Raw genomic sequence first — 12882 nt, 5'->3', positions numbered from 1 at the left:
GATTTATTTTAGAAACGTTTGAAGATAACGAAAAATCTAACTTTTACACAGGAACCGTAATCATTATAAGTGAAAAAATAAATCTATTGATTTTAATAAATTCTTTTAAAATATAATTTTATATTGATATAATCGTTCAAAGAATAATTATTCTTATTTTGTGCAAAAAATAATTATTTTTAATATAATCATTATTTTTTGAGCGATCTCGTTGCTCCAAGTGTATGATTGTTTTATTATTTACGGTTCCTGCTTTTATACACATTCAGCTTTACGCACAAAAAAATTATTAAAAATTAAATAAATCTTCACCAACATTTCAGTGTCTCTATGAGATTACCTCCATCTGGGTCTTGACTCTAAAATACTTACAACAAATTAAGCAACAGGCTACCAGGCAATAGTAAATAACTATCAAAGAGATCAAGTACTAAAAGTGTCTTAACAAATCTAACGAATATTGTAAAGTATGTATAAGATTAATGCAGATTATATTTTTATAAAAAAAACAAAAAACAAGTTTTAGAGCTACATCTGCCTGAGTATTTTAAATAAAAACTCTTCGATACTGATTAATAAATTTATGTGTACTGTAACAATTAATAATTGTATATTTATGTGTGAACAAATTAATACGGAAATTTAGGAAATACAATTCAATCTTTCTGTAAACAAATTGTACAATTTATAAAGTAAAAAATAAAACTTTTTTTTCGGCACAAATAAATGGGCATAACAAAATAAATCTAAAAAGCTTTGATTTAAGGGGGGATATATGTATATGTAAACCAAAATTTGTTGGGCAAATTTTTTTTTTGTTTAAAAAATAGTTTATTACTCAAAGAATATACTGTGTAAGTTTCAATATCGAATTCTAACTTGAAGTGCCTCAAATCAAGTATGCACGCAAGGTATACCAGTGTTAACGTGAGCGCATCAAAAACTTTATACGTATTTTTCTCAGCTTTTAATTTTTGCATTTTTACCTATGCTTTGGACACGATTCACAAAAAACTACGTAACATATCGCAGTGAATCAAAAAGTATTATGATCAGTATGAAATTATCTTCTATTTGAACCTACATGGTTGTTATAAAACGGAGTACTACTATTTTTTAAGAGGGTGGGAAGTGAAAACTGATCACCTGAAAATGTAATTTTGTCCTTCAAATCAAAATTTAATTTTTTTGTCTTGATTTCTTTTTAGTTTTTTAGGTTTAAATAGAAGATACAGGTGTAATGAATACAAAAAAATTTAGTTTACGGATTTTGGACAGGAATTACGAGCTCTATCGTGTCCATAGCACGGCAACTCAAAGCTCGAGGCGCTACGGCATATGTTCCATAAATCCGCCATTTTGTAAAATATTGTTTATAACTAATTTTTTTTATCATCTATGATTCTACTTTTAACTATATCCAAAGTTTCACGACAATTGCTTGACTATTTCTTATAAAAAAAAAATCACGAAAAATGACCAAATTTTGACCGCTTACATGTATATCCCCCCTTAAGGGGGTTTCCTGAATTAGGAGGCAAAAAAAATCGATTTTTTTTTTATTGCTTAAATCGATAGATAAACTATCTAAGAATATACCACAAAAATTTCAGAAGCCAATTCGAAGTATTTTCGAAGATACAGAGATGAAAGCAAAGGAGCGCCGGGTAGGTTTGCAGGCGCTTGGCGAACTTTGAGGCCCGTTTTCTTACTTTTAATTTTTACGATTCTTTCGAATTGGCGGGAAAGATAACAAAAAAACTTATTGACCGATTGAAACGAATAAAGGCTTATTCTCTTTAGAATTAAATTCTCTTCTATTTGAACTAAAACGGTTGTTGAAAACCGCTTTTTATATTTTTTACAGCATGTTAAAGTCAATATTTCATTTTTCGGGATAAAATATTGACTTTAACATGCTGTAAAAAATATAAAAAGCGGTTTTCAACAACCGTTTTAGTTCAAATAGAAGAGAATTTAATTCTAAAGAGAATAAGCCTTTATTCGTTTCAATCGGTCAATAAGTTTTTTTGTTATATTTCCCGCCAATTCGAAAGAATCGTAAAAATTAAAAGTGAGAAAACGGGCCTCAAAGTTCGCCAAGCGCCTGCAAACCTACCCGGCGCTCCTTTGCTTTCATCTCTGTATCTTCGAAAATACTTCGAATTGGCTTCTGAAATTTTTGTGGTATATTCGTAGATAGTTTATCTATCGATTTAAGTAATAAAAAAAAAATCGATTTTTTTTGCCTCCTAATTCAGGAAACCCCCTTAAGGGTTTATATATTTAGTAGAGAGTTCAACTATTGAAGTTTTTAAATAATACAAAACCCAAGTAAACACAAAGTAACCCATATTGTTTATAACAATACCTTTGAAATTTATAGCCAAATATTTTAAATACACTCAGTCAGCTGGAAGCTACACGTTGATTTAGTTTGAGACGCTGGCATTCCGGTTCTAAAAGCGTTGAAATTTGAAATTTAAATTGTATATCCAGCAAATACACAGAATGGCGGCGGCTGCTAACATGGAGAAGGGGGAGCTGATTAGCCAGGTGAAGCAGCAGATCGCTTTGGCCAATGCCCAGGAGATGCTCGCGAAGATGACCCACAAATGCTTCACAAAATGCATCCAGAAGCCGGGCAAGGCTCTGGACAACTCGGATCAGCGCTGTATCTCACAGTGCATGGATCGCTACATGGATGCCTGGTATCTAGTGTCGCGCACCTATGGCAATCGCCTTCAGCGGGAGCAGTACAGGACGATGGACTCCATGGACATGTCAAACTAGAAGTCGATTTCTGATCCCCTTAATCGTTGCATAAATAAAGCTGAACTCGTTTTATTTTCCACTTGGTCTCAACTAATATATATGCAACCCTGCCTATTGCTTATCGCTGTGATGATTATATAGAATGTAACCCAAGGGCTGGGGGTTGGGCTGCCTTAGATAGCTGTAAGCTGTCTGCTTGATATGTGCACTTTTGCTGATCGCTATCGTGTTTGGAATGGTCTTGGTAGCTAACGGATGAGCAAGTGGTCGGTGCTCACTGGTCCCAATGCAGTTTGCGATGAGAGGCCAGTTGCCGGCACGAATAAAATGTGTAGTTTCGAGACCACTCTAATCCATTGCATTAACTTTCCCTATATGCAAATTCTAATTGAATTTCTTTTTTTTTTGTTTTGGTTGCTTTAAGATGGGGGTTTTACTTTAAATTCTATAATTATATTTAAGAAACCTAAGGAAGATTAAGATAAAAATCAAATTACGGCAATGGAACACCTTTGTATAGGGAACTAACTTTGAGTTTATGGTTTAAATAAAGCGACTAATAGTGGCCAAAGAAAGTTAATATAAATACAATAAGTTTCCTTAATTATTATATTTAATTTTAACATCGAAATAGGTTGATGATCTCATAGTCTTTTTATGATTATTTCAGTAAATGATCTCTGCTAAAAATATACTTGTATTATTAAAGGAAAACTATATATTAAGCTTTTAAATTTTCAAAGATCACTCACTTAAATAATCATAAAATAAACAAAGAAATTTAAACTTATGCCCATGCTAAAATTAGGTAATATCTTCCGCTTTACCATTTAATAATAATTATAAAAAATATGCACTTTCACTGGCTAAAGAAACCCACCCAAAAACCAAGGAACCTATAAAACATTCCCTGATATCAGTACTTTTGTACGGCCAAACATGGCCACTTATGGACTTTACGGATATTTTAGTGGGGGCAGGTGACCCCGTGCACTGGCCGAAATATTGCTGCAAGTAATTTCTAGAATTAAAAAAAAAAAAAAAACAAAAATCAAAAATAATAAAAAAAATGCAAAAGATAAAATGCGAATTCGTGGCCGAACTTATTGGCTCGAATACCAGAGGTAACAAAATCCAACACTGAATTTTTCCTCAACTAGGTACATTCGAAGCCACACAAGTTACGATAAGAGTGCGGGCCAAAACCCCGCCATATACCAGGGTCCGGAGCTTGCTGCCGAAAGCTCTCTATGATACTAAAAATAGTATTCCACCTGTACCGCCCACCCCCACCCGTTCCCGGCAACAACCGGAGCCGTAGTGCCCCCAAGGTTTGAGTAATCATCATTGCAAGAATACGGGCACGATAAGTGCTGAGGCGGCCCCTTATCGTAGCAACTAATCGGATGACTTCGCCTCCGCCTAGGGGTGCCTAGTGGGCGGTGAAAGGAGGAGGAGAGGTGGCTAGGTCGGGCAGACCGTTACACTATCGCTCTGCTCTGGCCCGCAGGTCTCCCACAGGGCGGGCGACATTGGTGTCAGCGCAAGGTGAGCCGAGATAAAGGCTTGCTGACAGTCCCATTACTGGTGTAGATTAGGGAGATTAGAAATGCCCGAGAAGGAGCTTTCACGAGACAATATAATCGCTAATCACGATCGTTGGAGAATTTATTTATACCTTGGGGTTTTTCTTTAATTTTTAAAGCCTTGCAGGGGGTATGATTTTAGTGAAAAGCTTGTAAAGCAGGGAAGGAATCATTTCCGACCACAAAAATCATATATATTCATGATCAGCGGCAACAGGCATAGCTTAGAAATGCTTTCTAAATTATATGCTTTATTTACTTAGTTATGTTCGATTTTTTTATCCTATAGAAAACTGCAAGGGTATACAAATTTCGGCTATTGAAATTTTGTTTCTTCTTCTGTTATAATATGGTGCTATCTATGTTTAACTAACTTTAGTTTATAAAATAACTATGGTTTAAAACACCCCCTTTAAACCTACCCTTATAATACTCACATTTCTTCTGCATTAAGAAAAATTTCACAAAGTATCTAGACATATTTTATTTTTTTAACAAGTTAAGGTAGTTTCTTGGAACTAATACTAGCTGACTATTTCCGATATCGTAGTACACATGTAAGACACGAAACCCATTCTGTAAGTGTAGGGGACAACCAAGTATTTTAATTTAGTTAAACTATTTGCTATGTACAATTTCCTTTACAATTTTCACTTGAAATTTGGTTCCTGTTATTGTTTACTTTAGTCAACTTTCGAATATAAAAGAGCTGCCTTGGCCCAGCCGCGTCGCACAGAGTTAAATGTGCTTTGAATATGCTAGCGGGTGAGTGAAAATATAAAATATTATTTTAACTAACTTCATCACTACTATATTTCAGTGAATGTCCTATGGGCTGTCCTTTGGATCGCCCCCCAGGCTCTGGCGCTGGACACCTGCGCAGGGCAGTCGTTCGGATCTAGAGCAGTCGACCCGGAAGATTCCCGTTCGTATATTCTGTGCCTGGGCTTCCTAGGCCAGATTAAGAACACATGCAATGATGGATATTTATTCGATGCCCAAACTCAGGGCTGTGTGGCTGAGGGCCAAGTAATTCATAAGGCAGAAAAGAAAAAGGAAAAGGACGAGGCCAAGAAAGCAGTGAATATCAGGCAAAAAATAAGTGTGGATAGGCCCGTGATATTTAACATCTTCGGAAACTTGAATATCTTCGGAAGTCTTTGGGGTAATTCCCAAGAACCGACTACTTTAAGACCTCCAAACTCAAAATTTTCATTGGAAAATTCGCCAGAGGGAATTGCGTCCAGCCCAGTGGATATCTCTAGCTTATTTCATACGGATCTTTATGCCTTGGCTGATGCATCATCGTCGGAAATACAGCTTAAAGGTCTTGCAAATGAAGATCCCTCTGATTCCAGCTCGGAGCCAACGCCGGAAAGTTCCACACCGGAAAATGGCCAGGATTCGGAAAGTTCACTGACCACTGAAGGACAGCAAGAAGAGTTAAAATCAAGTTCGGAGAGTCCGTTGTCCACGGAAGCATCAACAGTCGAGGAGTCGACTTCCACTGCATCTGCCGTAGAAAGTTCCACCCAGGATAGTATCTCAAGCTCGGAAAATCCCTTGACGACTGAGGCTTCCTCTGAAGATGTAAGCTCAAGCTCCGAAGATCCGCAGTCTACCAGCGCTGCAGATGATTCATCCACAACAGAATCTCCTCCAGAAAAATCAACGCAAGAAAGCGACTCAAGCTCTGAAAATCCTTTGACCACTGAAGCATCCTCTGAAGACATTAGCTCAAGCTCCGAAGATCCACTATCCTCCACGGAATCTCCATCAGAAAGTTCAACATCGGAAAATCCGTTGACCACTGAAGCATCCTCTGAAGACATCAGTTCGAGCTCCGAAGATCCGTTATCAAGTAGCCCAGCAGAAGATTCATCCTCAACAGAATCTCCATCAGAAAGTTCAACACAAGAGAGTGAATTGAGCTCCGAAAATCCTTTGACCACTGAAGCATCCTTGGATGACATCAGCTCAAGCTCCGAAGATCCGCTGTCCTCAACAGAATCTCCATCAGAAAGTTCAACACAAGAGAGCGACTCAAGCTCGGAAAATCCTTTGACGACTGAGACATCCTTGGAAGATATCGTCTTAAGCTCCGAAGATCCGCTGTCTACTAGCGCTGTAGAAGAATCATCCTCAACAGAATCTTCACCAGAAAGTTCAACACAGGAAAGCACATCAAGCTCAGAAAATCCTTTGACAACTGATGCAGATATCGGCTTAAGCTCCGAAGATCCGCATTCCTCAACGGAATCTCCATCAGAAAGTTCAACACAAGAGAGTGACTCGAGCTCCGAAAATCCTTTGACCACTGAAGCATCCTTGGATGACATCAGCTCAAGCTCCGAAGATCCGCTGTCCTCCACGGAATCTCCATCAGAAAGTTCAACCTCGGTAAATCCTTTGACCACTGAAGCATCCCCTGAAGACATCAGCCCGAGCTCCGAAGATCCGCTATCCTCAACAGAATCTCCATCAGAAAGTTCAACACAAGAGAGCGACTCAAGCTCCGAAAACCCTTTGACCACTGAAGCATCCTTGAACGACATCAGTTCAAGCTCCGAAGATCCTCTCTCAACGTCTCCTGTAGAAGATTCATCCACAACAGAATCTCCTTCAGAAAGTTCAACTCAGGAAAGCATCTCAAGCTCGGAAAATCCCTTGACAACTGATGCATCTTCGGAAGACGGTTCCAGCTCATCAACCTCATTAACCACAGAAGCTTCACTTGAAAGTTCAACCGAAGAAAACGTGGCCAGTACGGAAAATACATCGTCCACAGAACCAGAACCAGAAAGTTCTACGGAGGCTTCTAATGACAGCACAGAAATACAGTCGTCAACAGAATCTTCCCCAGAAAGCTCAACAGAGGAAAATAATTCGAGTTCTGAGAGTCCGTCAACCGCAGAACCGCAGGAAAGTTCAACGGAAGCGAATATATCTAGCACGGAAATTTCTTCGGAAAGTCCATTATCTACTGAACCTTCACAAAGCACGGAAATTCAGTCGTCCACAGAATCATCACCAGAGAGTTCTACGGAAGCGAACTCCAGTACTGAAATTTCTCCCTCAGAAAGTACCACGGAAAACATAAATACTAGTTCCGAAACTCCTTCGGGCACAGATCCTATAGAAAGCTCAACTGAAGAAAGTATTTCCAGCACAGAGCCCTCAGATGCTTCTACAGGGACCACAGATAATAACTGGGGATCTGGAAATGATGGCTCCGGACACAGATCTTCAACAGAACCATCTCCTCCAAGTAGCACAGAGGAAAGTGTACTCAGCTCTGAGAATCCGTTGACCACCGAACCAACATCAGAGAGTACAACTGAAGAGAACGCGTCCAGCTCCGCCAACCCAGCAACGGATGTTCCATGCACCACTGTTACACCTCCAGAAAATTCTACCAAGATTCCAGAAAGTCCATCTACCTCAGAACCAACACAAGATACCACAGAAAGAGATGGGGGCTCTGGAAATGCAGGCTCTGAAAATGGTAACCCTGGAGCCGGGACTTCAACGGAACCATCACAGCAAAGTTCTACAGAACCCACAATCGAAGGTACCACAGAGGAGAATGTGAACGGTTCCTCTAACCCACCAACGGATGTACCTTGCACTACTCTGCAACCTCCAGAAAATTCAACTGAAATTCCAGAAGTTCCATCTACATCAGAATCATCACAAGATACCACAGAAAGAGATGGTGGCTCTGGAAATGGTGGCTCTGAAAACGGTAACCCTGGAACCGGGACTTCAACTGAACCATCACAGCAAAGCTCAACAGAACCCACAAACGAAGGTACCACAGAGGAGAATGTGAGCAGTTCCTCTAACCCACCAACGGATATACCTTGCACTACTCTGCTACCTCCAGAAAATTCAACTGAAATTCCAGAAGTTCCATCTACCTCAGAATCATCACAAGATACCACAGAAAGAGATGGTGGCTCTGGAAATGCTGGCTCAGAAAATGGTAGACCTGGAACTTCAACTACAGAACCCACATCACAAGGAACCACTGAAGAGAATATAGCCAGTTCTGAAGCTCCAATCACTAATCCGTGTAACACTGTTGCACCGCAAAATCCCTCAAATTCAGGACCATCAAGGAAGCTTCAAAAGGAATCCGAGAAGACCAACGATAACACGAATGTAGAACGCACAGTTTGTAGTAACTTGCCAAATGGAATTTTTCTCAGGGATCCAAAATCTTGCAGTAAATATTATATTTGTTTGAATGGTAAACCAATTCCCGGCAAATGTCCCAGCAATCTCAGCTTTGACATTAAGAGAAAAGTGTGCAATTTTGCCAATTTAGTGGATTGTTCTGTTAATGAATTACCAGAGGTACCTGTTTCGACAGAAAATCCATCCACTGCAGGAACATCCAGTACGGCATCAGCTTCCACAGAAGGATTACCATCTACTACCCAAGCACCACCATCAGATGGTTCAAAAAAGAAGGTTATATCTGCCTTAGTGTCACCGGAATCAGTTGATTTATCAGTGAACGCCAAAGATAACTCCACTGATCATCGAAAAGAACTTACTGATTGTAGTGACCTGCCAAACGGAGTTTTTCTTAGAGACTTAAAATCTTGCAACAAATTTTACATTTGTCTGAACGGTAAGCCCATTTCCGGCCAATGTCCCCGCAATCTCAACTTTGACATTAGGAGAAAGGTGTGCAATTTCCCTAGTTTAGTGGATTGCTCGGTCAATGAAAGTCCAGAGGTTAAGAGGCCACCTAAAGATCTCACAGATGGTTCGGTGCCTGAATGTAAATCTCAACGAAATGGGGCTTATATCCGTGACCCAAAGTCCTGTAGCAAATTTTATGTGTGCGCCAATGGTCGTGCCTTATCGCGACAGTGTCCCAGAGGCTTATACTTTGATTTCAAGTTGAAATTCTGCAATTATCCATCACTGGTTCAATGCTTGGCAGAAGAAAGTCCAGTAGATAAACCAAAAGCAGTAATTGGAAGCATCCGGAATACCCTCATTCCGAAGTGTGGAGAATCAGAAGAAGGCAGGGCTTTTGGTGACGTTAAACAGCATAATAAATATTATGTTTGTCTTAAGGGAATGGCTGTTTTGCACTATTGCAGTCCAGGACAATGGTTCGATCATCAAAGCGAGAAATGCACCGATCAGCGTCTGGCCAAGATGACTTAAATGAAGGAAGAGCATCTAACTAAAGTTTAAACTTTTATCTAGGATTAACAATGGTGAAAGGGTATTATTATTGGGTAAAGGGTAAAATGTAAATGCTATAAATATTCATTTATTAAGTGGTTACTGTTTTATAAAATATCTTATATACATATCTTAGCAATCTTATCTACGAATTAAAAAACGAATAAATAAAAAAACATGTACATATTTAATAAATTTAATTTGGTCACCAATAATACAAAGAAAATTCTATTATATTTACTCCCCTTTACAGCTACAAAAAACAATTGAACCTTCACTAAATAGGCTTTGAAAAATTCCATAAAATTCCTTTTGAAAGTCCGCTAAGCTGTTAAAAGTCAAGCCGCCTGTCTCTTATAATTCAAGCTCGCTATCTTGGTGCGTTTTCGCGTGGCAAAGTCCAGACGAACGCTAATTTCTTTGTGCCGCGGAAGTGACGGCCAGCCACAAAGTTATCCCATTTAAATTTAATTACGAGATAAACGCATGTTCCTGATGTTTCTTAGGCTCAACTGCGTCCGCTAGTACTTAGGGAGCGTGCTAGCTCCGGTTACCTTAAAGCCAACTCCCGACGTCTCCGGCTATAATTAAATTGTCCAAGAATCAAGAGGTGGAGCCTTGTGGGCGGCCGTGGCAGACTGACAGGCACTTTGCGTCACTGTCGTGCGGCGACAAATTACAGGACACGGCACCGTTTGCGCGCCAACTCATCGATAGTGGGACTGGGGTTTGTGCCCAGCTCGAAATCGATTTGATTCCAAGGCAAGTCCAGACGCCAGACGCACCAGTCTCATGTTACACTTGCCATCTGATAAGAGCTAGCGACGTCCTCCTTCTCAGTAATCGTTTAAAAAGCTGAAATCCTGGATATATACGAATTTCTTGCTGATAGTTATTTCGCCAAGGGGTGGCTTAGTAATACATAAAATACTATAAGGTACTATAAGGTAGTTTGTTTATAATTAATAAAAGTTCAACACCTTTCCTTGCTACTTTTAAAAGCATTATCCTTAGCCTAGATGTGCCTACTTGGGCGCCAAAAATCAGTACAGTGAACTCTGCCTTAAACTACACAAACCCAACTGGGGGGTTAGAGAGAGAGAGAGAAAGCGAGGGTTTGGGTAGATTCTCACGAAATGCTAAAAGAGAGTAAGAGAGAAGGTCTTAGGGGTGGTTGATTTTAGGTGGCAGGTTTTTTTTTTTGCTACCACCAAAGGCGCCGGCTTCAGTTCGCCTTCAACTTCGCACCGTTCCGGTAGCCGCAATGAATCAGCTTAAATACATTTTGTGATTTAAAGTGCAACAATTTAAAAATCTATTTTTATTCTAACTACAAACTAATAAGTAAACCTTCTTGTGTCAGTGATAAATACAATAAAAACTATCTTTTTACCTGGCTGGCATAAGAAACCGAAATCATTTTCCACCCTTTTTGGAGTCTCGGTGGAGCTGTCGTGCCATCTCTCTCCCACACGGCTTGGTAATCGATAAGCTTAACAGCGGGGCTGTCCACTCGTTGGTCACTGTTAAGCTCCTGGCAGCGAGTTGTTTCGAGGTAAATGTTAACGAGACGCCAAAATAATCGCCATTAAAAAAGGACTCGTACTCGTCGCAGTCGCTGTTGAAACGTTGAGTGGGAAGCTTTCGTACGCGCTGTGCCCATACCAAGTGAAATGTCTAAAAGAAAATAATATTTAAATAAAGTACAATGTACATGAATATATGTACTAAATTGTAAGCATAAAAAGAAGCTTCAAATTAGCAGACAAACTCATGTCCTAAAAGCATTTTTAAGTGTTTAAAGTTCGTTGTGTGAGTAGCCAATAAACTAAATCAAAGAATTTGCAAAAAGAAAGTCATTCGATTTCGGCCAAGTGATAATTTTGGGAACATTACTGCTGAGGGGGGCGGCTGCTGGGAATTTAATGAAATTATCCATAAATAACAAGAGCAAAGTGCATAATAAATTCAGTTACAGTGCCATAAAGAATCTACGAACAGCGAGTGAAACTGGAACTGCGAATAGGCACCGCTTTAAAAGGATCAGGAGCAGGAGCAGGAGCGGGAACAGGAGCAAGTGCGTTGGTGGAATCGGGGGTTGCTGCTCCCGTGTATTCCCTGTATGTTCCCGTGCGTTGAGGTCATTTGCACTCATTTGTCGCGGGCCCAAAAAGGGGGTGGATTTTTGCTCGGTCCGGCCACGCCGGCATGTGAGTGAGTGTGCGATGTGTGTGTGTGTGTGTGTATATGTGAGTGTGTGTCTAACGGTTAATCTCATTCATCAGAGAGCCGCCAGCGGAGCCGTCAAGTTGAGTTTTACACATTTTACGCCTGCGAGTACTACGGGCGAGTAGTACGCTCTCTCTCTCTCTCTCTCTCTGTGAGTTTTACTCTCTTTGCTGTGAGAGCAAAAGGATTTGGGTAGCCTGTTAATCCTGTTGTCTCGCTTGCTCTCAAAAGGGGGAGTGGTATGGTCGATGGCGAAGGTCCTTTTTGTGTGCATGTGTACACACTATGGCAGGCAGCATGCGAATGTGTGAAAGTAGTGTCACACACACACACACACACACGCACAGCCCAGGGTCAGGTCAGGAAGTGTGGTAACGGTAGGATTATTCTGTTGCTTTACCACCCTACCTCCCTACCCACCACTTGGCCACCGCATCATCCTTTGCTTCTCAGTTTTGGATTTTCTAATTTCTATTTTTTGTTCGACGAGGTCTTAGCCGAGGCCCCCGGACAGGTGATTTATTTGTGTCCGCACTCCATAAAGTCCAGTAGTTCTGGCTGCAAAGCGTAAAGCGTAATCCCCAGCCATCACACGAGAGACCCATTTAAATACAGTTGAACTTGGCTATAAGGCACTGAAATGGGAAACAAATAAGTTAAAATTAATGGGAATAAAGGATATTAGGAGAATATATAGAAACAATTTTCTGATTACAATATTTAAGTATTTCTTTTTTAGGTTTATTTCAATAGCTCAAAATACTCTGAAAATATATATTTCTTTCAGTTAAGATTTGTTGAATATTTCTTTATTTATTTATATTTAGCTATTTATAACCTAAATCTAAAATTTAAGAACTGTCTCTATACGTTTTCTGACAAAGACTATATTTCTATTTCTAAGAAACGAGGCTTTTTTTCTAACAGATTATATGTACATTATAAACAGGATAAAGTAGAGTTAAATCCTGACTAAACATTTCAATGAGGTTCTTTTTTATACAAAAGAAATACCATTCCAAATAATTGTTTAAAATCCATTTTCCTTACCGAACTCTCTCTATAATATTTTGATTTAAAGAAC

The 12882-nt window shown here is 39.6% G+C and overlaps 3 protein-coding genes across 3 annotated transcripts in view; all 3 read left to right on the top strand.

Moving 5' to 3' along the window:
• The first annotated feature begins 2393 nt into the window (after positions 1-2393).
• Positions 2394-2854, top strand: Tim13. The gene has a single exon (XM_017165611.3). The coding sequence runs from the start codon at positions 2512-2514 to the stop codon at positions 2791-2793; it is 282 nt and encodes a 93-aa protein (XP_017021100.1). The 5' UTR covers positions 2394-2511; the 3' UTR covers positions 2794-2854.
• Positions 2855-5042: 2188 nt separating this feature from the next.
• Positions 5043-9755, top strand: Muc68D (Mucin 68D). Its single transcript, XM_017165546.2, has 2 exons — positions 5043-5126; positions 5182-9755. Exons 1-2 carry the CDS (start codon positions 5117-5119, stop codon positions 9546-9548), a joined length of 4377 nt encoding a protein of 1458 aa, XP_017021035.1. The 5' UTR covers positions 5043-5116; the 3' UTR covers positions 9549-9755.
• Positions 9756-10833: 1078 nt separating this feature from the next.
• loaf (lost and found) overlaps positions 10834-12882 on the top strand; it is a 34498-nt gene continuing 32449 nt past the window's right edge. The window contains exon 1 of the mRNA XM_017165853.3: positions 10834-11381. The gene's annotated coding sequence lies outside the window, so the exon portion shown is untranslated. The remainder of the gene's footprint in view (positions 11382-12882) is intronic.

Source organism: Drosophila kikkawai, chromosome 3L, assembly GCF_030179895.1.
Source record: "Drosophila kikkawai strain 14028-0561.14 chromosome 3L, DkikHiC1v2, whole genome shotgun sequence".
NCBI lineage: Eukaryota > Metazoa > Arthropoda > Insecta > Diptera > Drosophilidae > Drosophila > Drosophila kikkawai.
The sequence above is the reverse complement of the archived record's forward strand: the minus strand, read 5'-3'. Positions and strand labels throughout refer to the sequence as shown.